The sequence below is a fragment of the Symphalangus syndactylus genome, chromosome 20, assembly GCF_028878055.3.
Source record: "Symphalangus syndactylus isolate Jambi chromosome 20, NHGRI_mSymSyn1-v2.1_pri, whole genome shotgun sequence".
Classification (NCBI taxonomy): domain Eukaryota; kingdom Metazoa; phylum Chordata; class Mammalia; order Primates; family Hylobatidae; genus Symphalangus; species Symphalangus syndactylus.
The window spans coordinates 19,143,186-19,170,742 of NC_072442.2; the positions used below are offsets into that span (position 1 = coordinate 19,143,186).

Below are 27,557 nucleotides of genomic sequence, written 5' to 3' on the forward strand. Positions count from 1 at the left end.
TTTAAGACTGAGTCTCGTTCTATCGCCCAGGCTGGGGTGCAGTGACGCAACCTCAACTCACTGCAACCTCCACCTCCCGGATGCAAGCGATTCTCCTGCCTCAGCCTCCCAAGTAGCTGGGATTACAGGCACCTGCCACCACGTCCGGCTAATTTTTGTATTTTTAGTAGAGACGGGGCTTCTCCATGTTGGTCAGCTGGTCTCAAACTCCCGACCTCAGATGATCCACCCACCTCAGCCTCCCAAAGTGCTGGGATTACAGGCCTGAGCCACCATGCCCGGCGAAAAAATATATATATTTTCAAAAAGAAATAAGTGAATCCATCTTATGCAATGTGTGTTTTTGTTCTGTTTCTACCAGCAGTAATGGAGACATTGTGGTGCAGCCTAAATGATTTTAACTTGCTAATATCATATTTAATGCAACCAAAGCAAGATTATGTCAACACAATTTAATGTACCTTATCTTCTTTTAACCATTTCTCCAAAAGCTGTTTTCGCCCTTGCTGAAGTACAGGCCTACAAAGCTCTAAGGATTCATATTTGTTGAGCTGTCCCTGGTCCAAAAGGATACCAAAATACTGAAGTAGAGGAGAAGTTTGACCTGGCTGGGCTGGGACACTCTGGAACCGACGGATAGTGTCTGGAGTACGAAGAATTCCCTTTAAGGAGAAATGTTAAACACTCTTCAAAAGTGATCCAAACATCACACTAATCACCGCATAGAGATCAATCTCTTAGGTCAATCTTAAAGGAATGAATCCATCTATTAACATCAAGTTAGGAAGTTTCAAATCTTCACCATCTGGAGTAAATATTTAGTCACTGTCTTTCATACCCCTGGTTCAATGTTATAAGATTATCCAGAATCAAAAATACATCAACTTAAATTACAATGTCAGTGTGTAAGAGAATAGTTATAATCATAAAACAGTTATAGCTAGGCATTATCCCAAGTTCATATTAAATTAAGTACAAATTTCATAATGAATATTGGTCAGGAATGTAAGGTGTTAATTCAGTCCACCATAAACTAACATCAAAAGTGATAAGAATAAATTCAGCCTAATTTTGACAGCTCTACCCACCATAAAATTGGACAGTATGTATTTCATGTCCAACTTATGGAAATAAAATCAGTAACTATCATTTATGAGGTCAAACAGTATCACACCTAAATAACTAAACATTATTACATCTATGTAAATCAAAAGCTTTCTAGACCTACATATCCTTTTAACAATCTGGGTTTAAAAAACTAATCAAATCCAGAGAAAATTAACCAAATCTAGAGGCATTGACAAGGAATTCTACTAAAGGAAAATGTAACCCAAATGTAATCTAAAAACAGTTTATCTGTAGGAAGCTGGTTCCTTTTCTAGCAATATAAGAAACAAAATATTAACAATGGATTAATGTCATGACAGCTTCATTTTCATAACTCTTTACCTTTGGTGCATTAGCAGCCACCTTTGCTGCCTCCGAGTAATTTCCCTGGGCAAAAAGAGCATTAAATTTCCGGGCAAAGAGTTCTTCAGCACCAGCTAAGTTATTACGTACAGCCATCCTAAGAGCCAAATCAGGATTTTGTAGAACATTGGTGATGTAAGGAATTATGTTTTCTTCTTCCACACACACTGACAGAACCTGCAATTTAAAGAATAAAATATAGCTGCAATGTTTTCATTTGGATACAAATGATACCAAATCTGTTTAGAACAGGTTAATATTGAGTCGCAAAGGTAATGAAATTGTGACAGCTGTTTTCTTGCTGCCATTAAAAAATAATAAAAGAAAGGAAGGAAGGAAGACAAGGAGAAAAACAAGGAGATTTGAAAACAAATGTCATAGAGTGTTAGGCCATTATGTGGTTCCTAAAATATGGCTATTCTATAATCTAAGTAACTTCTTACTTCATTGTCCAAACTAACTGCTTTGATACCATCTATTCATTCTTAACACAGTCAGTATCGAAAATTAACATTCCCACTTAATTGAGCTCTGAAAGACAACTCCACATAATTTAAAACTTCTTGAGGACTTCAATCTTGATAACCTACAGAAAATGACACTGAAGAAGCTATGATATCTAAATGACATTTAGGGTTCACTTGCAAGTTGTTTAAGATACACTCCTTTTAATTTTAGGATTTTTCTTTACAAGAATTTTTCAGTAATTTTCGTTAATTACATTTTCATTCCTAGAGAGCAGATTATATACTCAGTGAAGGGAGGGACCACTGAATCCTCAAGCAGCTAACATAATACAAGGAACATGGTAGGTGCTTGAAAAAATAGGCTGGGCGCAGTGGCTCACACCTGTAATCCCAGCACTTTGGGAGGCTGAGGCAGGTGGATCATGAGGTCAGGAGTTCAAGACCAGCCTGACCAACATGGTGAAACCCCACCTCTACTAAAAAAAAAAAAAATACAAAAATTAGCTGGGCGTGGTGGCACACGCCTGTAGTCCCAGCTACTTGGGAGGCTGAAGCCAGAGAATTCGCTTGAACCCAGGAGGCGGAGGTTTCAGTAAGCCAAGATGGCACCACTGCACTCCAGCCTGGGCAACAGAGGGAGACTCTGTCTCAAAAGAAATAAAAATAAAAATAAAAATAAAATAAAAATAAAAAAATAATATCAGTAAAGGCCAATTTCTAATTGCTTGTTTGGAAAAGTTACCTACCCTCAAACCTCTCAATGCCACAGAATACTTTCTGGCTTGCCCCAAAAGCTGAACTACTGTCAACTGCCATAGAGAAAGGGAGTCCTTCTCTATCCATCCATCCCTTTCCCCAGTGCAGAACTAGTCATATGCCCTAGCTTATAAACTACTCATATTACCCCTAACAGCACTTCTCAACCTAATATAATTGTATAATTTTTTCTCAGCTACTGTTCACATGAGGAAAGGGGGCTGGTCTTTGTTTAATTGTATTACTAGCAATATGCAATTAGTGTAGCATAAAACATATTTAGTTTGTTGAATAAATGAATATAGGAAATTTCTGTCCCCAAATCAGTAAGAATTGAAAAATACTTGAGAACTCAGTGAACCAAATAGATAAATAGGTAACAGTCTGCCCTGCCTATTCTACTACTCCTTTCAGGGAAAATGAAGAAATTTCAACCTCCAAGATTTTACTTCTATAGGTCTGACCTCCATCCTCAAGGCTTATTTAAAGAAAGTAATAATTACTTTCTTTATAGTTATTTGCATTCCTGAGACCCAACCTTAACTCAAATCTTACCTCCTATAAAGAATGAGAAAGATAAACAGAAAATCCAGTTCCAATTACATTTTCTGAAGCCTCCTATTGATTGCTGCCTTAGGTTTCCCCAAATACTGAATCCACAGTTTTATCCTTATCATACTTAAAGACTGTTCTAGCAGATTTCTAGCAACCAGTACTTAATAAGATCTGCTACAGGAAACAGAAAAGGTTCCAGTGTCTTCTAAAGTACTCAGTTCTATCAAATTCAGAATTTAAGTCAGATGTTGACTATAACATCACTTTGATTTTGCTTTTTCAACCCATAGAAGCCACTTACTCATTCCTTCAGGGAATATGCCAAGTTAGTAGACTTTAGCAAAGAGTAGAAGAAAGCCCTAAGGTTACTGTAAATACTCATCTCTTTACTCAAAGTAGCTGGCACATAAAATTTGGGAGGAAGAGAAAGTAACAATCAACAAGTTCCCAGAATTAGAGTTATGAACACCAAGAATGTATCATGAAATTATTTAAGGTACTTTAGGTTAAGCGTTATCTTAAAACAGCACAACAACAGAAACAAAAAGGGGCCAGGTGTGGTGGCTCATGCCTGTAATCCTAGCACTTTGGGAGGCCAAGGCAGGAGGATTGCTTGAGCTCAGGAGTTCAAGACCAGCCTAGGCAACACAGCAAGACCCTGTCTCTCTCTCTTTTTTTTTTTTTGAGACAGAGTCTTGCTCTGTCGCCCAGGCTGGAGTGCAGTGGCACAATGTCGGCTCACAGCAACCTCTGCCTCCCGGGTTCAAGAAATTCTCCTGTCTCAGCCTCCCGAGTAGCTAGGACGACAGGCGCCTGCCACCACATCCAGCTAATTTTTTTTTCATATTTTTAGTAGAGACGGGGTTTCACCATATTGGTCAGGCTGGTCTCAAACTCCTGACCCCAGGTGATCCACCCACCTCAGCCTCCCAAAGTACTGGGATTACAGGCATGAGACACTGCGCCCGGCCCATCTTTTTCTTTTTTTTTTTTAATTAAGAGTTAAAAAAAAAAAAAATAGCCCCTGGCTTCACGACTTCATGATTATTAAATTATCACTAATCTAGTTTACCAAAAAAGGCCAATATATTCTTGATTTTTTTTTTTTTTTTTTTTTTTTTTTTGAGACAGAGTCTTGCTCTGTCGTCCAGGCTAGAGTGCAGTGGTGCAATCTCAGCTCATTGTAACCCCTGCCTCCCAGGTTCAAGTGATTCTCTTGCCTCAGCCTCCCAAGTAGCTAGGATTATAGGCATGCACCACCATAGCCAGCTAACTTTTTATATTTTTAGTAGAGATGGGGTTTCACCATGTTGGCCAGGCTGGTCTTGAACTCCTGAGCTCAGGCAATCTGCCCGCGTCAGCCTCCCAAAGTGCTGAGATTACAGGTGTGAGCCACTGAGCCTAGCCTTATTCTTGATTTTTCTAAGCAAGACACTCATAACTGAATATCTGAAAGCTACTGAATTTTTAAAACTGCTTTTGTCCCAGACAGACTGGTGCTAGAAATATAATTTACTAAAGACAATCCCTTTTTCTAATGACGAATAGTGACTGCAACAGCTTAGCAAGCAATTTTAATAAGTATGGTAAGTGTTATGAGGAGAAAGCCCTAAGTTCTAGGAGTACAGAGCAGAAACACCTAACCAGGTCTGGAGTTAAGGTGGGGCATGGGTAGGTAGGGATGTACTCCCTTTCCCTAGAGGAACTGTCTCTTCATATACATAACATTTTTCAAAAACTAACTGAATGAAGGAGAAACAAAACCTATCTACTTCCTTTGCTTATGATCTGGGAAAAATACTAATTTGGAAGAAAACGAGTAAAAGGCAAGACCAGTAACAGTATTTTTAAAATTTTTAGCCATTTTTCAGAAAATTAACATACCTCCTGGTAAAATATTCTTATTAATATTAAAATAGGCTGTGCGCCGTGACTCACGCCTGTAATGCCAGCACTTTGGGAGGCTGGGGCAGGAGGATCACAAGGTCAGGAGTTTGAGACCAGCCTGGCCAACATGGTGAAAGCCCGCCTCTAACTAAAAATACAGAAATTAGCCGGGTGTGGTGACTCACACCTGTAATTGCAGCTACTTGGGAGGCTGAGGCAGGAGAACGGCTTAAACCCAGGAAGTGGAGGTTGTAGTGAGCTGAGATCATGCCACTGCACTCTAACCTGGGTGACAGAGCAAGACTCCATCTCAAGAAAAAAAAAAAAATTAAAATAATAAGATGACAGATAAAGAATCACTTGCTAGATGGTATGAAGAGGTTTTGCAAAAATGACAAATTTAGAACTGATATTTTTCCTACCAAACTGATTAACTTTCCAGGCATCCCACAAGAGGTACTGAAACATCACCTTCTAACATGTAACAGTAATGCTTAATTAAGGAGCTAGGAAAAGGGATGTAGGTAGAATTCTTTTCCCTGTAGTTGATAATTGCTTTGCCTTGGAGATAACAGAAAATTCCTTAAAAAGAACAGTCTGTCAAATATGACCCTAAATTGTTTCTTTGCATGGAGAATCACTTTTTGACAGTAATGCATCTATACAGTCCTAGATGGCTATAAACCAGTTTCTCTGAGACAGGATTAAAGAGAGACTTTGCATTCATACACATCTCTATTTTTAGGTATATATTATTTTCTTTTTTATCAGCTTAAAACATCGTGCTTTGATATATACTATTTTCTAATATCCAAAGTTACTATTTACTTTTTGGAAAAAAACTAACAGTAATGTGTTTATTTTCTATTTTATTATTTTGGGGGGTAATTTCTCAAAAGTACAGGATTGTTCCCAGCTCATTAGGGTATCTTATTTTATTGCTTAAGTTTCAAGGTTTCCTTACTTGTCCCTTTCTGTTTACTCCAATTATTCCAGCTGTGGCTTCATGAGGTGCAGTAACAAAAATTGTTTCTCCACTGATTCTATTCATGTAGATGCAGGTACCAGTCTCAAGATCATAGAGGTGGATATAACCATATTTGGTTATCAAGAATACCACATCATGCTTTTCACTGATCTATAAAAAGAAAATCAACACTTTAGTAAAATAATGAATCTACAAACAGAAAATAAAAACATTCAGTCTAATTCCATTTTAGAGATGGTAAAATTCTAGAACAAGAGGGTTATTTGAAAAATTATAAGCTAATATTTAAAGTTTCCTTCATTTTTACAGTACATTTAAATACGGATATCCCAAGCTCTTATATAACACAAGAATATGAATGAAACTGATAAAAGGAAAGACAATTCAAAACTTAGGATAGCACAATTTACGTATCACAGGCATACTTCATTTTACTGCACTTTGCAGGGCAGATGAATCTTTACGAATGGAAGGTTTATGGCAACCCTGCATCGAGCAAGCCTATTGGTGCTGTTTTCCAACAGCATGTGCTCTCTTCAGTGTCTCTGTGTCACGTTTTCATTAATTCTCACAGTATTTCAAACCTTTTCATTTTTTTTTTTTTTTTTTTGAGACAGAGTCTCGCTCTGTCGCCCAGGCTGGAGTGCAGTGGCGCAATCTCGGCTCACTGCAAGCTCTGCCTCCTGGGTTCACGCCATTCTCCTGCCTCAGCCTCCCGTGTAGCTGGGACTACAGGCACCCGCCACCGTGCCGGCTAATTAGTAGAGACAGGGTTTCACCGTGTTAGCCAGGATGGTCTCGATCTCCTGACCTTGTGATCCGACCACCTCGGCCTCCCAAAGTGCTGGGATTACAGGCGTGAGCCACCGCGCCCGGCCAAACCTTTTCATTATTATATCTGTTATGTTGATCTGTGGCCAGTCATCTTTGATGTTACTATTATAATTATTTTAGGGTGCGATGAACTGCACCCACATAAGACAGCAAACTGAACTGACAAATATTGTGTGTGTTCTGACTGTTCCACCAACCAGCTGTTCTCCCATTTCTTTCCCTTTCCTCAGGCCTCCCTATTCCCTGAGACACAACAATAATGAAATTAGGCCAATATAATAACTCTACAATTGCCTCTACGTGTTCTACCTCTCATTTTAAATCAAAAGCTAGAAGTAATTTTAAGTTTAGTGAGAAAGACATGTCCAAAGCCGAGACAGGCTGAATGGTGGGCCTTTTGACCTAGCCAAGTTGTGAATACAAAGGAAAAGTTCCTGAAGGAAATTAGAAGTGCTGCTCCAGTGAACACACAAATGATAAGAAAACCGAACAGCTTTCTTGCTGATATGCAGAAAGCGCACTGGTGCAGTGGCTTACAAATGTAATCCCAGTCTCATTTTCTCACATCTAAGAAAATGACCACAGACAAAGTCAAACTTTAGGTACTTGCCATATTGAGGTAATGTTTTGCAGGCCAAAAAGAAATAAAACGATTCTACTTTTGAATTTATGTAACTATCTAAATGAGCAGTTTTTCTCTCTTTTAAAATGTTATAGGCCAGGTGCGGTGGCTCACGCCTGTAATCCTAGCAGTTTAGGAGGCCGAGGTGGGTGGACTGCCTGAGCTCAGGAGTTCAACACCACCCTGGGCAACACAGTGAAACCCTGTCTCTACTAAATACGGAAGAAATTAGCCAGGCATGGCAGCGTGTGCCTGTAGTCCCAGCTACTGGGGAGGCTGAGGCAGGAGAATTGCTTGACCCTGGAGGCAGAGGTTGCAGTGAGCTGAGATGGTGCCACTGCACTCCAGCCAGGCGACAGAGTGAGACTCCGTCTCTAAAAGAAAAATGTTATACACAGCTGGGTGCAGTGGCTCAGCACTTTGGGAGCCTGAGGTGGGTGGATCACTTGAGGTCAGGAGTTCGAGACCAGCCTGACCAACATGGTGAAGCCCTGTCTCTACTAAAAATACAAAAAAATTACCCAGGTGGGGTGGTGCACGCCTGTAATCCCAGCTACATGGGAGGCTGAGGCACAAGAATCACTTGAACCCGAGACGTGGAGAGTGCAGTGAGCCAAGATTGCACCATTGCACTCCAGCCTGGGTGACAGAGCGAGACCATCTCAAATAAAAATACAAATAAAAATGTTATACACTAGCCAGGTGCAGTGGTATGTGTCTGTATCCCAGCCACACAGGAGGCTGAGGCAGAAGGATCACTTAAGGTCAGGAGTTTAAGACCAGCCTGGGCCGGGCATGGTGGCTCACTCCTGTGATCCCAGCACTTTGGGAGGCTGAGGTGGGCAGATCATTTGAGGTCAGGAGTTCAAGACCAGCCTGACCAACATGGCAAAGCCCCGACTCTACTAAAAATACAAAAATTAGCTGGGTGTGGTGGCGGTTGCCTGTAATCCCAGCTACTCGGGAGGCTGAGGCATGAGAATCGCTTGAATCCAGGAGGCAGAGATTGCAGTGAGCTGAGATTGCGCCACTGCACTCCAGTCTGGACAACGGAGAGACTCAGTGTCAAAAAAAAAAAAAAAAAAAAAAAAAAGACCAGCCAGGGCAACACAGTGAGACATTGTCTCTAAAATATTTTTTAAATAGCCAGGCGTAGTGGCGTGTACCTGTAGTCCTACCTACTCTTAGCTACTCTGGAGGCTGAGGCAAGAGGATCACTTGAGCCCAGGAGTTCCAAGGCTGCAGTGAGCTATGATCACACCACTGCAATCCAGCCTGGGCAACAGAGGGAGACCCTGTCTCTTTAAAGAGGGAGAGGGAAAGGGAAAGGAAGAGATGGAGAGGGAGAGGCAGAAAGAGAGGGAGAGGAGGCCGGTCATGGTGGCTCATGCCTGTATTCCCACCACTTTGGGAGGCCGAGGTGGGTGGATCACGAGGTCAGGAGATAGAGGCCATCCTGGCTAACATGGTGAAACCCCATCTCTACTAAAAATACAAAAAATTAGCCAAGGGTGGTGGTGGGCGCCTGTAGTCCCAGCTACTCCGGAGGCTGAGGCAGGAGAATGGCGTGAACCTGGGAGGCGGAGCTTGCAGTGAGCCAAGATCGCACCACTGCATTCCAGCCTGGGTGACAGAGTGAGACTCTTGTCTCAAAAAAAGAAAAAGAAAAGAAGAGAAGGAAAGAAAAGAAAAAAAAAGATCGGCCGGGCGCAGGGGCTCACGCCTGTAATCCCATCACTTTGGGAGTCCAACACGGGCGGATCATGAGGTCAGGAGATCCAGACTATCCTGGCTAACACGGTGAAACACCGTCTCTACTAAAAATACAAAAAAATTAGCCAGGCGTGGTGGTGGGCGCCTGTAGTCCCAGCTACTCGGGAGGCTGAGGCAGGAGAATGGCATGAACCCGGGAGGCGGAGCTTGCAGTGAGCCAAGATCGCACCACTGCACTCCAGCCTGGGCGACAGAGAGAGACTCTGTCTCAATCAATCAATCAATCAATCAATAAAATAAAATAAAATAAAATAAAAGATCCAACCAGCTACAACATTCTCTTAAGCCAAAGCCTAATCTAGTTTAAGGCCCTAACTCTCCTCAATTCTGTGAAGGCTCAGAGAGGTGAGAAAGCAACAGAAGAAAAATTTGAAGGTAGCATAAGTTGATTTGTGAGGATTAAGCAAATAAACCATCTCTATAACATAAAAGTGCAAGGTGAAAAACCAAGTACTGATGTAGAAGCTACAGCAAGTTATATGGAAGATCTAGCTAAGATCATTGAAGGTGGCTACACTGAACAACAGCTTTTCTCTAAAGAGAAGTCAATGGCTTGCTTTAATGGACACGCTGACTCTCTTATTAGGAACTAATGACGCTGGTGACTTTAAGTTGAAGCCAATGCTCATCTGCTATTCCAAAAATCCTATGACCTTCAAGAATTATGCTAAATCTGCTTTGCCTATGCTATAGAAATGGAACAGCAAAGCCCAGATGACAGCACATCTGTTTACAGCATGGTTTACTAAATATTTTATGCCTACTGTTGAGACCTACTGCTCAGAAAAAAAAAGATTCCTTTCAAAATGTTACTGCTTATCGACAATGCACATAGTCACCCCACAGCTCTAATGGAGATATAGAAGGAGATTAATATTGCTTTCATGTCTGCTAAGACAGTACCCATTCTGAAGCCTATGGAACAAAGAAGTAATTTTGACTTATAAGTCTTCTTATTTAAGAAATATCTTTCATAAGACCACAGCTGCCCTGAACAGTGATTCGTCTGATGGATCTGGGCAAAGTAAATTCAAGTGAATCTGGAAAGTATTCACCACAGTAAATTTAAGTAATGGTGAATCTGGAAAGGATTCATCATTCTAAATGTCATTAAGAACATTCATGATTCATGGGAGGAAGTCAAAATATCAACATTAAAAGGAGTTTGGAAGAGGCTGATTCCAACCTTCATGGATGATTGAGGGGTTCAAGACTTGAGTGGAGCAAGTAAGTGGAGATGTGGTAGGAATAGCAAGAAAACCAGAATTAGAAATAGAGCCTAAAAATGTGACTGAATTACTGTAATCTCCTAGTAAAGGAGCTGCTTCTTAAGGAAGGGCAAAGAAAAGAGGTTTCTTGAGATAAAATCTACTGCTGGTAAAGGTGCTGTGAACATTGCTGAATGACAACAAAGGATTTAGATTATTACAGAAACTTAGCTAATAAAGCAGTGGCAGGGTTTGAAAGAACTGACTCCAATTCTGAAAGATCTACTGTGGGTAAAATGCTGTCAAACAGCAATGCATAGAGAAATCTTTTGTGAAAGAGTCAACTGATGCAGCAAACTTCTTTGCTGTCTTATTTTAAGAAACTGCCACAGCCACCTCAACCTTCAGCAACCACCACTCTGATTATTCAGCAGCCATCGACATTGAGAAAAGACTTTCCACAAGCAAAAAGATTACAACTCACTAAATGCTCAAATAATCATTAACATTTTTTAGCAATAAAGTATTTTTAAATTTCTAGACAATGCTATTTCACATTTTACAGTAGACTATAGCATAGTGTTAAGTGTAACTTTGATCTGCACTGGGAAACCAAAGAATTCTTATGACTCACTTTGTTGTGGTATTTACTTTATTGTGGTGGTCTGAGCCAAACCTCATAATATGCCCAAGGTAGTCCTGTACGAAAGGCCAAGGTATTATTTTACAAAGCTTCACTAATAAACTTTGTAAGAGTATTCTTTTAAGCATCACTTAAATTAGATGTACCATGAATAGTCTTTGGGTTAACTTCTTTTAAAAGGAGAGATTTTTAAAAAGTCACTTATTTTGCTTAAAATACCTGCATTGCAACAGGAAAATCATTTTGTGCTTCTGGAGGAAAGAAAACATCCACTGCCTTCTTTGGAAAGGGCTGGTTCCCTGTAGGTGGTGTGCCAACTTCAATAATATGTAACTGTTCAAAAGAAAATAAAAATGTATATAAACCTATACATTAGCAGTTGATCACAGAAGCTTTATTTGTAGCCCCCAAATGGAAACAACCAACATGTTCTACAGAAGATCGACGTTAAATGGTTTTGGTTACATCCCTACCATGGAATACTTGATAATAAAAAGGAACAAACTTTCACGAACATTATGGTGAGTGAAAAAAAAGAAGCCAATCTTAAAAGGTCACATACTGTATGATTCCATTTATGTAACATTTCTAAAGTGACAAAATTATAGAGATGGAGAATAAATTAGTGGTTGCCAGGAGCTAGGGATGGTGTGAGAGGGGGAGTGGGTGTGACTCTACAGTCATAAGGGAAATCACTGTAGTGATAAAGTAGTTATCTACTCATGACAAAATGACACAGAATTATACAATTGCACCAATGTCAATGCCCTGGTTTTTCTACTGTACTACAGCTGTGTAAGATGTAGCCATTGGGAGAAACCGGGTAAAGAACACAGGGGACTGTTCTGTACTGTCTTTACAGCTTCCCATAAATCTGTATTATTTTAAGATAAATACATTTTTTAAAGTCAGCTGATACTCAGGAGGCTGAGGCAGGAGAATCGCTTGAACCCAGGAGGCGGAGGTTGCAGGGAGCCGGGATCGCACCACTGCATTCCAGCCTGGGCAACAGAGCAAGACTCCATCTCGAAAAAAAAAAAGAAAAAAAAAAAGGTCATCTGAATATCTGAAATAATCATACCTCAAATAATCTACCAGAAATAAATGGTATAGAAGGGTAATACATTACCTACAATGGTACTTTTCTCCTAGCTTTAAATTTTAATTTAGTATTTCCAAATAGAAACCTAAGTTGTTAAACTGTTCTCTACCTATACATATACACTAAAACAGAAGGAATGTATATACCTAATTTGAGTTGTCTCTCTAATCACAAACATCCCATAAACTAAATGAGAACATTTTGGTTTAAAATATCAGATGCTGCACATAAGCCAGGCAAGACAAAAGTAAATAATCTCAATGAAAAAGTACTATATATTTTCCTTAGTCATGCCAGAAATGAACTCAGACAAAAAAAATTCAGTTTCCAAGACACATACCATATGAATGTTATACGGTCTCATCATCCTTCATTAGGATGACTAGCCATACTGAAAAAATTGATATCTTCCTTCAAAAGCCATGGCAGACAGGATAGCACCATGTATGAAATAACAGGCTCAATAACCTATAAACAGGTTTCCAGATACTGTTCAAAATGACATTGAAACTTTTTTCTAGTATAACTTTTCAATAAATGTCCTGGCCTTATGTTTTAAGGATAATATCTAATTTCTAAAACTATGTGTTTTTTTCTGTTTAAATTTCATCAATTCAGATATCAGTGCTTTCTATTCCTTGTCACACTGAGGTGTTGGTAGCCTTATTCCTCAATTCAGGGGCTACCGTGAAATTTTAAGCAGAATTGTATCTCATTACTTACTGTTTCTTCTCTCCTGACAGGCTACAGATGATATTTTAAGCAATCTCTATCTCAATTTTTAAAAACTGCTTACTTACAAAGAGAAAGAGACACATGTCCTAACAAAAGTGAAATTCAAATTTTTTGGTCTGCCTAGAATCTAAACCCTCTTCTTGATGGGACAACAAGAGGGAAAATACTCTTTACCAGTTTTGTTGGTGGTAGAACCAGCCTTCTGTTTTAGGAGCACCAAACACCAAATAATTATTTCCAAACCTCTCAGACATAAGATGTGGGCATCTGATCTTGCCTATAACTAGACTTTGAACAGGGAGCTAGGAACACAAAAGTATTAGGATTTCAGAGATTCTACTCTGGTAGTGGAAATAGTAGTCAAATCGAATTTCCAGGCATCCAGAAATGCAATCATGGATCCAGAAGTGTCCTCAGAGTTCTGTGGAATAGCTGTTGGCTGGGACCCTGACCACTGCTCATTTTCCATTATTTCTCCTCATTTCCCAGTCTTGGTTTTACAGCCTCCCCAGCTGTTGTAAATGATCCAATATCCTTCACTAAATAGGCCATTGCTCTAATCAACCAGACCTTGTTTCTATTACCTGCAACTAAGTCTAATATACAAAGTACTACAATTTGTCCAGGCGATTCCAATGTGTAGCCACGGTTGAAAACCTCTAACTTAAGTCAATGTTATTCAACTGTAGTCTACATTACCTCTGTATCAAGCCATATAAGGTATTTAAAATGCAGATTATATTGGGAGACCAAGGCGGGAGGATCACTTGGACCCAGAGGTTTGAGACCAGCCTGGGCAATATAGTGAGACCCTGTCTCTACAAAAATACAAAATTTAGCCACGCATGGTGGCACATGCCTGTAGTCCCAGCTACTCGGGAGGCTGAGACAGAGGGATCACTTGAGCCCAGAAGGTCGAGGCTACAGTGAGCCCATGACTGCACCACTGCACTCCAGCCTGGGCAACAGAGTGACACCCTGTCTCAAAAAGCAACAAATAAACAAAAAAATTATGGGCACCACCTACTAAATCAAACTCTCTAGATGTACAGCATATAAATGTGTACTTTAGCAATCAAAGTAAAGAATATAAACAGCCAACAGAATGAGTTGTGAAAGAACATTATTCATTTTAGGCAAGTATCACTAGATGCAAAATTTGAACAAATTAAGTCACCACAAATGTGAATACTAAAATTACTTAGGAAAGGAGAAGGCTATTTTGAAATTAGATGACTAATTCATAGCAGAAAGCCAAATACAAGTTCTCATTAAAATAATTATCAAAGCCAAAACTTACCTTCCCTCCAGCTTGGCCCCGAACTGCAAAACAAAATAACGTTGATTCTTCTGCATTTCCTTCCATCTTAAACTGTGCAAAGCTAGCTGCATGTCCTTCAATGGGCTGAGACACTTTCCTATCTACAGAATATAGCTGCATAGCTCCCACCACACGATTTTGCTATAAAGGATCAAAGAGAATAACGTTTGGAGACCCATAAATCAAAAACTCTCAGATTCATCAAGTAATGAAATAATTAGAATGCTTTGTCATCTTTAGCAGGATTTATAATTATTTGTTACTTCATCTCTCACTGTAGATTTGGTACTTCTTAACTTAAAATCAGCCCCAAACATTATCCTGTTAAAGCCTAACATAAATGTTTAAAATGTGCCTCATATACGTCTTAAACAAAAAAGGTATAGAAGCATTCATTCTGCAGTAAATACTACATAATAAATCCCAAATCATTCTTACAGAAACTCAATTTCTACTCAATCTCCACAGAAGAGCTAAAAACGCTTGATAAGAACATTCTGAAATTATATGTCAGTATAGCAAGCGAGCGAGGAAGAAGAAAGGAAGGGAGGGAGGAAGGAGAAGAGAAGGGATGGGAGGGAAGAAAAAAAAAGTCTTCCAAAATAAGTGAAATTCAACAGGATTGAGTATAGAAAGACCTAATTTCAAAATCAAACTGCATTCCGGGCACAACCGTGTTCTAAACCTCTTCTTTATAAAAAAAACTAGTTAAAATGTTACCTGTGCAGATATACCAGTCAGAAGTAACCACTTTTGTTTTGCATCTGTACGGTAATTGATAATCTGGCACCCTGCAAGGCTAGAATGGCGATCAAACATTTTCACTGGCTGAGACTCTCCTTCCATACTCCAGTGATAAACTGCATTATCCGTAACAAGAGCAACCGTATTCAAAGAGATCCATTTCCAAAAGGTGACATCATCAGTCATAGTATGAGCCTTCATTTTACTTTTCATTTCAATGTTAAAAATCTGAAGAGTTTTCCCAGCTAAAAACAAAATCAAGAATTATAAATCATTAAAAGAGTAAAGTTTAGAATGAATACCTACCTAGACTAGCTGTCACTTCCAAACAAAAATAGCTCTATTATGAGAGGAGTTGCATCGATACAGCAGCAACCATTAAAGAGGTAACAGCTGAGACTAAGCAAACAATCTACATCTACGTTTTAAGCAAAAACTATATTATCTCTAATAAACACATTTTAAACAGATAGTATGACTTCCATGGAATTCTAAATCCCAACTGAAAATAAGCCTAATGAATAGTTTTTTTTAACAATAATTGAAAACAAAGCTGTCACCTTCATACTTGTAATTATGTTTACTTTACACATAAACTTAGTTGCCTGTACACAAGACAAAGCAACTCTGATAACAAACACATGGGGGAAAGAAAATGTACTTTTTTAAAGGCAGTCATCTCTCATCCAAATAAATCTTGTGGAAACTGCTTTTTAAAAAGAGGATCTGCTTCAATTCTGTCTTGTTGCCACTAGTACATAAGAGAAGTGCCTGCTACATTTAACTGGCTTAAGATAACAAAGGGAAGGTAGAGGTGCTGGAGGAAAGGAGAGGGAGACAAAGGAAGAGGATAGTTTCAGATGCTGTTAATATACTGGAGATAAGAACAAAGTTCAAGCTTCATCCAATGAAGAAAGCAAGCATTTAGTTAAAAAAGGATGAAATTTGCCTTGAGTGTTAAGAGTCCACTGAGTCAGATGCAAAGGCTTGTACTTGTAATTTGAAATCCATCAGTTCAAAATGTGATTTGGTATAAATTAATAGAGGCCAAAGCCTACAACTATCACTAGGCTATCAAGATTTGTCTTTAAAGACTCAGAAAAACACCATTCCTGAGACACAGAGAATCTGGCTCCTGAAGGACCAAAATTTTAAGATTCGGGTGCTGGGGGGGGACAAAGAAGGGGGGCAAAACATACAGCTTTATACTACAACCCTCCTTACCACATGTGCAAAAATTTCTTTCATAAAATGAAGAATGTTATTCCCATCCCACACAATATGTAAACCACAACCAGACTTGAAAAATTGTGAGAGTTACAGTCCTGTTTATAAAAAGAAGCCAAGGGGTTCAAAACTGGCTTCAGAGGGAAGCAGTATTTTGCAATGACTTACTTTCCTTTGCTGCCTTCCTCAACCCCAGATTATTAGGGGTTGGAGTATATACATAAGTGGGGTGGTTTGGGGAGGGGGACGAGGGATGACAGTTTGACTCCATAGTGCAGACATACAGGGACAAATCTATGATGCTATTGTACAATGCTCCGAAAATCTTTTCAACTTATTCTTTTTATAGAACAGGACAATAACTAATACAATCTAATTTAAAATAACTCACCATCTGCACACATAAGAAAGCATTAAGAAATGTGATAAGATAACAATAACATTAAAAATAGAAAAGAATTTTGGCAAAATTAAAATGATGGCCTTTTAATAGAGAGGCATGGGAATTGCTAAGGACCTGAATTTAAATTCTTTAAAGAGTCTGAAGGAAGCTTAATACCCTAAATAGAAGTAATAGAAGTAAAACACTTACTGTCACAAAACATCTGGTCCTATGTGAAAGCTGGAACATTTTTCCTCAAGATGAGATGAGCTTCTACCTTAGATATGTGATAGTGACTTATTTGTTTGAATATGCTAGTCCTACCCAACCCTATTTACTCTCCAACTAGTATTATTACTATATACACAGTTTAAATCATGTAAAGAAAAGTCAAAGTTCAGCCCCTCTAATAACTTAGTCACAAATTTATCAAGAAATTACTGGGAACTTGAACTCTTCTTCCTTCTATCAAAATGAATAACAAAGCAAAAAATAGGCAATCGAATGCCTTTTTAAGAGTCAGTTTGTCACCGAGCCCTCTTAAAAACATCTGTTTTAAAGGGTCAATTAGTCTCATTCTAAAGTTCAAAGGAAAACAGCCTCTGTGATAGTCTAAGAATCTTTGAACTCTGTTTAGACTTAAGCTGCACAGTTCCCTTGTTGGGACAATTAAAAAGTTAGTCTGAATAAACTCAAATACCCTTCACTCAAGAGCTTTAATATCCACCTAAATACAAACACACTTTAAACAATTACTGTAAATTCAAGCCATTTCTAGAACCCAATAATCTAAGTGAAACACAAGCCCAAAGTATAAAAAAAAGCACAGAATCAAAGGCAAGTTTATCATCATAACAAAATTCTGCAATGTTTAGGTGCTAATATTAGTAAAGTAGGTTCTATTCCAGAATATGAATCACTAATTTCTTTCCTCTGTAGAGAGAGATGTTTAGCACAGTCTTATACCAGATACAAAATTTAAATGCATTTATTCTAAAACTTAAAATTATTCTAAGTAGATATATGTTAAGACATTCCAAGTAAAAGTAATTAAAGTGGTTTAAATCAAGTTCAGTATTAGCAGATCTATTTTCTTTAACCAAACTTAATATACTTAAAAAGGTAAACTCTAGTTACTGTACTTGCATAAATACATAGGAAGAGTTGGCTGGGCGTGGTGGCTCACGCCTGTAATCTCAGCACTCTGGGAGGCCAACACAGGCGGATCATGAGGTCAGGAGTTCGAGACCAGCCTGGCCAACATAGCGAAACCCCATCTCTACTAAAAATACAAAAAAACTAGCTGAGTATGGTGGCAGGCACCTGTAATTCCAGCAACTCGGGAGGCTGAGGCAAGAGAATCTCTTGAACCTGGGAGGCAGAGGTTGCAGTGAGCCAAGATCGTGCCATTGCACTCCAGCCTGGGCAACAAGAGTAAAACTCTGTCTCAAAAAACAAAACAAAACAAAACACCAAAAACATAGGAAAAGTTTTAAGGAAAACCCACATTCTTTTATACCTTTCAGTGCAATTACTTTGCTAGCTGGATTCATGATGGCGCTGTCTGCTGAAATTGGTCTTCGAATTGGATTACTTGGGTCATTCATATCAATGATTACCACCTGGGCCTGCTCTCCTACTTTTTCTCTAATGCAGATGAATTTGTCAGATTCCATAGTCAGGGTACTGAAGCCAATGTTTGCCGGGTTGATACCCAGGTTCTGGAGCTATAAAAAATAATAATAAACCATGTTACCAAGTGGATTCCAAAGACTTGACATTCATATATGCCCATCAACACAAATCCTCACTTAACATTAATGCTTCAAGGTCACAATAACATCTACATTATGTTAATTAGAGAGACTATTAATAGCCAAGTATTGGACCTTCTCTTCTTTGAACAAACATGGCATTCAACTGTTTCAAATAAGAGGTAGAACAAATACAGATGAAGTTAAAGGAAAGAGCAACATCTGCAAGGTAGCATGTATGGTTCAAGGGATTTGAGGTAATTGAGTTTCTTGATTTATTTTAAGACCTTGGAACTATTGGACCAGTCCTCTTACCCCCCCTTAACATGTAGCAGTTATTTGTTCACGCTTCAAGAAGCTGAAAAATTAAGTTACAAGCATAAAAAGATTTCAAATGTCACAGAGTTCTTGATCTAAATAAAGGAACTTGAATAGCAAGAGCAAACAAGTTCTAATTCTGTGCAAAAACTGCCAAAACAAAGATATGTAAGAGGGATCTTGTCAAAGGCTACATAGCTAAAGCAATGTGTCCAAAGGAGGCAGGCGAGAGAATTCTCAACAGAAAGAGTGTGTGGTAAAGCACAGAGATGTAAAAATGTGGTTGGCTAAGGGAACTACAAGTACTTTTGTAACACTATAGGTTTGAGGGAGTACACAATTAAGGTTAGAGAGATGAGCAAGGGCCAGACTGACAAGCTAAACATACCTCAGTAAGAATCCTGAGTTTACTCTACAGGCAAAGGGAGCTACTTAAGGATTTTAACAAGGAAAATAATGGAATTAGATTTGCTTTGTGTACTCAGAAAATACTAAAGTATCTGCTAAACAAATATAGTGGATCTAAAGATGGTAGGTCTTTGCAAACCAATTAAGTATGTAAGAACAAAAGTCACTTGTTACTAGGAGGAAATCTCTACCACAGTGGGTTATTAATACTCTGAGTGACTATGGTGTAACAGATTAAGTCCTACTAAAAGAAGCTACATGGAGGCTTTATTTTATTAGCCTTGGCCAGACTAGTTTTATCCCCCTTTCCTCCAAGGGTAATATAATAAATTCGCATGGTACAAAATACACACACACACACACACACACACACACCCCAGAAAAGAAAAAGCATGGAAAAAAAAAATCAAGTCTTTCTGTTACCCTTGTCCTCTAGCAATACAGTTTTCCTCCACAGACACCACCACTGTCACTATTATCTTTTTTTTTTTTTTTTTTAAGACGGAGTTTTCGCCCTTGTCACCCAGGCTGGAGTGCAATGGCGCGATCTTGGCTCACTGCAACCTCCGCCTCCTGGGTTCAAGCAATTCTTCTGCCTCAGCCTCCCGAGTAACTGGGATTACAGGCATAAGCCTCCACGCCCGGCTAATTTTTTTTGTATTTTTAGTAGAGATGGGGTTTCTCCATGTTGGTCAGGCTGGTCTTGAACTCCTGACTTCAGGTGATCCACCCGCCTCAGCCTCCCAAAGTGCTAGAATTACAGGCGTGAGCCACCGCGTCCGGCCCACTGTCACTATTATCTTATGGACTAAACCAGCCAAGTTAACTGTATTTTATTTAAATTCTCTTCTCAAACTCTTCTGCTAATAGTGCTTAAACATAACCAGGCCAGGCTCTGAATAAGATATAACATAAGACTACAAGGCTACATTTTACTTTCCCTTCACTCTTCTATCTCAATTACTACTGGTATTGAGTTATAAATGTTATAACTCAGTTATAAAGTGTAGTTACAGTAACTCAGTCACTGAATACAGGGGCAAGAAGTCAAACAACTCCTAACCATTAATACAAACATCGTAATAAAGTAGAAGATTAACCTGCTTTACAAGCTCAAATATATGCTGTAATGCAAGGCAAATACACTAGCTTTAAAGTATGTAACTTATAATGTATTTAGTTGTAGTAAAGCCTTATAAACCATTAATTTTAACTTCTTCCTGACTTTAACTTTTCTTTTGAGACAGGATCTCACATCTATTTTTCTGAGTAGAGGGTCCTTAGACTCCTTAAGTTTAATTGATAATTAGCCTTTCCGATAATTGGAGAAAACATTCCAGTGGGCTCATGAAGTTCATAGAGCGATATACCTAAAAGCAGTAAGTTATCCTGTAAGAATCCTAAGCTACCCTGTAAGAATTCTGTTTCTAAGTCTCTACCAAGCCTTCACCTAAGGCACTGAGTTTCACCTGTCACAGCTTAAGTCCCACAGTGTTTGAGGAAGTTGGAGTAAAAATAGTGTTAGTCAAAGAGTGAAATTAAATTCAAAACCACAAAAGGAAGCAAACCACAGACACTACTAACTGAACCCCAAGTGATTCTAACAGATTCCTTCCTACTCAACTTCAGAGGCAGGTGGAAGATGACTTTAAGAAAACACTATCAGAAAACAATGAGGAGGAAAAAGGAAAGTCAAAAACCTGTGTTTCCAATTCCTTGTTAGATCCCCAGAAAAAAAGCAGTAAGAAAAACACGCTGCATCAGTTAGCAATGACCTTCAGCCTCAGGGTGTTTTACTTGTAGAAAAAAACAAAGATTTGGCCTAGCACCTTGGTTCACACCTATAATCCCAGCACTTTGGGAGGCTGAGATGAGAGGATCACTTGAGCCCAGGAGTTTGATACCAGCCTGGGCAACATAATGAGACCCATCTCTGCAAAAACCTTAAAAAATAAGTAAATAAAAGATCTGGCTTTAAAGGGACAGAATTGCCTGCAACCCTAATCTATGTAATCCTTACATTACTTTCTCATTAAACATATGCTACCAAAAGAGCTATGCATATATATCTTTGATCTCCTGTATTGGTACTAATCAAAATAGTCCATGTGGAATAGATATACTTTATTTTAAAAATGCAAAATTAAACAGGAGGCAAGTGACAAACTCTTTTTTTTTTTTTTTTTTTTGAGATGGAGTCTTGCTCTGTCGCCAGCCAGGCTGAAGTATAGTGGCTTGATCTCAACTCACTGCAACCTCTGCCTCCCAGGTTCAAGTGATTCTCCTGCCTCAGCCTCCTGAGTAGCTGGGACTACAGGAGTGCGCCAACACGCCCGGCTAATTTTTTGTATTTTAGTAGAAATGGAGTTTCACCATGTTGGCCAGGATGGTCTCAATCTCCTGACCTCATGGTCCACCTGCCTCAGCCTCAGTCTAAACAAGAACAGAAAAGTAGCCTGTAATCTGTAATTCCTTCTTTTCCTCTCTCCCTCAACCTCTACTAGTGAATGTAGTGTTATTCTACTTTGAATGCAGTTATTAGAACAACAGTGATATGGGTTACTTCCCTAGGATTTATGTTCCAGTTTGAGTTAAAACATCAGCAAACATGAACATAATTCTGAAGTTGCAAGTTTTTTTTTTTTTTTGAAACCGAGTCTCGCTCTGTCACCAGGCTGGAATGCAGTGGCATGATCTCGGCTCACTGCAACATCTACCTCCCCGGTTCAAGCAATTCTCCTGCCTCAGCCTCCCAAGTAGCTGGGGCTACAGGCGCACACCACCACGTCCAGCTAATTTTTGTATTTTTAGTACAGATGGGGTTTGACTGCGTTGGCCAGAATGGTCTCCATCTCTTGACCTCATGTTCCGCCCGCCGCGGCCTCTCAAAGTGCTAGGATTACAGGCATGAGCCACTGCGCCCAGCCGTGTCAAATTCTTAATAATGGCACATGTTTAAACATATTAAAAAGCACACTTAAGTGGTGGTCATTTACACAACTGAACAGGACCCTGCTCCTTCCTAAATAGCCTTCCTACTTGTTAGGAAAAAAAGACAGGAACTTCGGCTGGGCGTGGTGGCTCATGCCTGTAATCCCAGCACTTTGGGAGGCCAAGGAGGGTAGATCATGAGGTTAGGAGATCGAGACCATCCTGGCTAACACAGTGAAACCCCGTTTCTACTAAAAATACAAAATATTAGCCGGGCCCATGGTGGCACACGCCTGTAGTCCCAGCTACTCCGGAGGCTGAGGCAGGAGAATCACTTGAACCCGGGAGGCAGAGGTTGCAGTGAGCCAAGATCGCCCTACTGCACTCCAGCCTGAGTGACAGAGCAAGACTTTGGCAAAAAAAAAAAAAAAAAAAAAAGACAGGAACTTCAAGTGACCTATTCTTATTGGCTAACAGAAGGTTAAATTTGCTTCCACCTCTTCAAATAAGGTAGGTAAGATTGTTGTCCTTACTGATGTTCCTTTCGAGTGAGAATGTCTAGAACACTCAGCAATTCTTCCCATATTTTCCTGTTATATACTCAAAGAGAAATATGCTAAAGCACACAATAATAGGACAAGTCACTCTTATTAACTGCAAGTCTGGTTTAGGTATACCCTTATAGTAGGAGCATGTAACAGGGTTGCCAAACTATATAACTATGTCTAGTAATATCAATATAGATTAAAACTTTTAAAATGCAACATATTTTTAAACAGGTTTTATTTTCAAAACAGCACATAGTAACCATAAAGTATTCTCAGTCAGTTATAAAGGTGTGATGGCATATAAGCTATACCACAGAAACTGAATTGTATTTTTATTCTTTATTTATTGAGACAGGGTCTTGTCCTGTTGCCCAGGCTGGAGTGCAGTGGTACCACTGCAGCCTCGACCTCCCAGGCTCAAGTGATCTTCCTACCTCAGCCTCCTCAGTACCTGAGACTACAGGCGCCACCACGCCTGGGTAATTTTTTTTTTTTTTAAGAGACAGGTTCTAACTGTGTTACCCAGGCTGGTCTCGAACTCCTGGGCTCAAGTAATCCTCTCACCTCGACCTCCCAGTGTTGGGATTACAGGTATGAACCGCTGTACCCAGCCAGAAACTGAATTATAGACGATGGAACTAAGCACAGATAAAGTCAAAGGACATATACAACATTCTCTATAAACTTGCAGGTATTTTCAGAGGACATATTTGAAATACATGTATATATCTGGATACATGTAGTATCCAAACTACAGCTACATTTTATTATCCTCTCAATCTGCAAAATGCCATTAGTGTTGAAGCTGGAGATATCCTGTTTTAACATATGCTTGGAAATTCCTATGATAAAGTTTTTTTAAACTTAAAATAATTTTTATTTTGCTGTTATAAGAATATGGAGTCAATAAACTAGGGTCCAAAAAAAGGGGCTTGTTTTTTTGAATAGTTATCATGTGCATACAGTAAAGCACTAAAATCTTACAAAAGGTTATACTATGAAAAGTCACCCACCCCATCTTTCCAGTAATACACTTCTCCCCTAAGCAATTAGAGATACTTTTGCATTTTAGAGTTATCCTGTAGCATATGAAAGTATGTATTTCCTCAGCCCTTTTCCAACAGAATGGCACAAGACATAAAAGTATACAAATAAATCGCTTCCTTGTTTTTACAGAAAAGCACCCAAACTTTGTAACTCATTTGGTTTCCAGATTCGATTTTGGTCTGCAAGTGGCACTACTTTAGGACTTGACACCTAAACCTGGATCTAAAAAGGCAATTAAACAAATGTATTCCCTATTTATTCTTTAAAACTCTGAAGTACCGTGGAGTTACATGTTATAAATGATTTTAAAATGCTTCCTTTCCCTGGCATCTCCTTCCTTCTCCATTCCAACTTCCATTAACAAGGGGAGGTGGGGAGTAAAAGGTAGGATTCTGTTTTTATAATGAGAAAATAGTACTTCAGCTTCCCCATAATCTAGAGCAGGGGTCCCGAACCACAGGCCGCGGACCAATATCCCGTTAGCAACCGGGCCACACAGAAGATGAGCAGCCAATGAGCAGACATCACCACCTGAGCTCTACCTCCTGTCATTTCAGCTGCAGCATTAGATTCTCACAGGCACGCGAACCCTATTGTGAACTGTGCAAGCGATCTAGGTTGCTCACTCCTTATGAGAATCTAACTAATGCCTCGTGATCTGAGGTGAAACAATTTCATCTGAGACCATCCCACCCCCACCCCCAACCGGTGGAAAAACTGTCTTCCACAAAACTGGTCCCTGGCGCCAAAAAGGTTGTGGACCACTGATCTAGAGAACACAGGCTGTGTTTATGTTTTCTCATATGAAACATTTGAGATGACAGTATCTATCTCAGAGGTGTGAAGATTTAATGTGAATGCAAAGAACAATGCCTGACATCTAACAGCTCAACAGATATTGCCTTTTGTTTTTTTAAGAGACAGGGTCTTGCTCTGTCACCCAAGCTGGAGTGCAAGAGATAGGGTCTCGCTCTGTCACCCAAGCTGGAGTGCAGTGATGTGATCATAGCTCACTGTATCCTTAAACTCCTGGGATCAAGCAATCCAGAGCTCACTGATATTAACTATTAATACATACAATGTATCAGTACTTTAAGCCAGCTCAAGGTTAGCTTTTTTGCATTTGCATTTTATTATCTGCTTAATTCAGCTGTCCATAGGTTGGCTGAAACTCTGGGTGTGAATTTCTTTCAACTACTGATACTAGATTAGTGGTCTCTGGGTGCTTAACTGCCTCAGACACTATGAAATGCCTTTTTTTTTAAGTTTGTTTTTGTTGGGGAAGTGAGGAGAAAAGGAAATTACACTTTAGGACTTCCAATTCTTTTTTTTCTCATACAGGGTCTTGCTCTGTGGCCCAGGGTGGAATTCAGTGGCACAATCATGGGTCACTGCAGCTTCAACCTCCTGGGCTGCTTAATTCAGCTGTCCATAGGTTGGCTGAAACTCTGGGTGTGAATGTCTTTTAACTACTGATAATAGATAAGCATTCCAAATAGATGGTACCACCCATACGCCACCATGCCCAGCTAATTTTTTTTTTTTTTGTAGAGATATGTAGCACTTTGTTTCCCAGTCTGGTCTCCAACTCCTGGGCTTAAGGGATCCTCCCGCCTCAGCCTCCCAAAGTGCTGGGATTACAGGCATGAGTCACTGTGCCCGGCTAAAAAAAAAAAATTTTTTTTTTTTTTTTTTTTTTTTTTTTTAAGAAACTTCAGGCTGGGCGCGGTGGCTCACGCCTGTAATCCCAGCACTTTGGGAGGCCAAGGCGGGCGGATCATGAGGTCAGGAGATCGAGACCATCCTGGCTAACACGGTGAAACCCCATCTCTACTAAAAATACAAAAAATTAGCCGGGTGTGGTGGCGGGCGCCTGTAGTCCCAGCTACTCGGGAGGCTGAGGCAGGAGAATGGCATGAACCCGGGAGGTGGAACTTGCAGTGAGCTGAGATTGCGCCACTGCACTCCAGCCTGGGTGACAGAGCAAGACTCCGTCTCAAAAAAAAAAGAAGAGAAACTTCAGAGACATAACTGAAAGCAGCATGAGCTTTCTTGGATTCTGATTTAAACCAAACTACATTTAGGGACAATAAGGAAAATATGAATATGGACTGGTTTTCTGATATTGTTCTTAAATATCAGGGAGCTATAAATAATATTATGATTATAAGAAAATGTCCTGGCCAGGTATGGTGGCTCATTCCTGTAATCCCAGCACTTTGGGAAGCTGAGGTGGGTGGATTACCTGAGGCCAAGAATTCAAGACCAGCCTGGCCAACATGGTAAAACCTCGTCTCTACTAAAAATACAAAAAAAAAAAAAAAATTAGCTGGGCATGGTGGTGGGCACCTGTAATCCCAGCTACTCGGGAGACTGAGGCAGGATAATCGCTTGAACCCAGGAGGCAGAGGCTGCAGTGAGCCAAGATCATGCCATTGCACTCCAGCCTGGGCAACAAGAGTGAAACTCCATCTCAAAAAGAAAAAAAAAGAAAGAAAATGTCCTTATTTTCTAAAGATGCAAGCTGAAGTATTTACAGATAAAATACGCTAGCCTGACTTTATTTAAAATGTTTAAGCAAAAGAAACAAACACAAGCAAATACAAGACTGGGTATGGTGGGTTCACATCTGTAATCCCAGTACTTTGGAGGTTGAGGTGGGAGGATGGCTTGAGGCCAGGAGTTCGGTTCGAGACCAGCCTGGGCAACAAGGGCAGCAGAGGTTGCAGTGAGCTGAGATCGCACCACTGCACTCCAGCCTGGGCGACAGAGCAAGACTCTGTCTCCAAAAAAATAAAAAATAAAAATAAAAAACACATCAGCAATGAGACTCAGAAATCTACGTTGAATGCTCATCAGTTTTTAATGGTTTAAACTTTGTTTTTCCTGTCTTGGTGTTGAAAATATACTCCATTTGACTGTAAACATGGAAAATGGAAAGGGAAAAAAATTATCCATCCTTACTTGAGAGGGAGCAAAGAAGCATGCCTAGGTGCTCCATGAAAGGTTAAGGTGATTTAACTCACATCAAGCACTTAGTGTGGGAGCACAGAACACTCCATTATTTGATGAACTTCTAGTTCTAGTTCTGGGACTATGGTATTATGATATAGACTGTTTTTGGTTTTTTTTTTTTTGAGATGTAGTTTCACTCTTGTTGCCCAGGCTGGAGTGCAATGGCACGATCTCGGCTCACAGCAACCTCCACCTCCCGGGTTCAAGCCATTCTCCTGCCTCAGCCTCCGGAGCAGCTCAGGCTGGTCTCGAACTCCCGACCTCAGGTGATCTGCCTGCCTCGGCCTCCCAAAGTGCTGGGATTACAGGCATGAGCCACCACGCCTGGCCAAAATAGATTGTTCTTAAACAGACTGGTTTTAGTATCATGCTACTGTTATATACTCAAACCTTACCTGGGCCAATTTGCTTTGTTCACATGCTCTTAAAGACAGAATGGGGAAACCCTGATACATCAAGGAATCAGGAAACTTAATGGTGTCATATGAGCATCTTAACAGAATGTATTAGTGATCAAATTATGAAAATATTGTTAAGAAGACCAAAGAGGCCATGGTCCTATTAATATATTTAATTCAATACTATATGCCTTAAGAAGGGCAGAAAATGCTAGCTTAAGACATACAACCAAATAAAACCATAATTTTTTCAAGGCCCAATTCTTAAACTATCTAAAGACAACTCTCCATTGGCACCAAGGCACACTCTCAGCAATCATTCACAATCTATCTATTTGTGCCTACAGACACCACATAATTAAAGGAGTAATAGGTTTGCTTTGAGCCTACTAATTTCAACCAGCAGTTCTCATATCTGATTAGT

General features: G+C 39.7%; 1 protein-coding gene across 3 annotated transcripts in view; it reads right to left on the reverse strand.

Annotated features, from left to right (window-relative positions):
* Nucleotides 1-27,557, reverse strand: part of CLTC (clathrin heavy chain) — a 77,266-nt gene that overhangs the window by 33,805 nt on the left and 15,904 nt on the right. For 2 of the 3 annotated variants that reach the window (XM_055257858.2, XM_055257856.2), the window contains exons 2-8: nucleotides 18,234-18,441; nucleotides 15,082-15,350; nucleotides 14,341-14,502; nucleotides 11,423-11,536; nucleotides 6,100-6,273; nucleotides 1,450-1,647; nucleotides 462-662 (exon numbers count right to left, since the gene is read on the reverse strand). In XM_055257858.2, the coding sequence (XP_055113833.1) occupies nucleotides 462-662; nucleotides 1,450-1,647; nucleotides 6,100-6,273; nucleotides 11,423-11,536; nucleotides 14,341-14,502; nucleotides 15,082-15,350; nucleotides 18,234-18,441 (1,326 nt within the window). Of the gene's footprint in view, nucleotides 1-461; nucleotides 663-1,449; nucleotides 1,648-6,099; nucleotides 6,274-11,422; nucleotides 11,537-14,340; nucleotides 14,503-15,081; nucleotides 15,351-18,221; nucleotides 18,442-27,557 lie in introns of all 3 variants that reach the window. The other variant, XM_055257857.2, reaches the window with a different exon arrangement.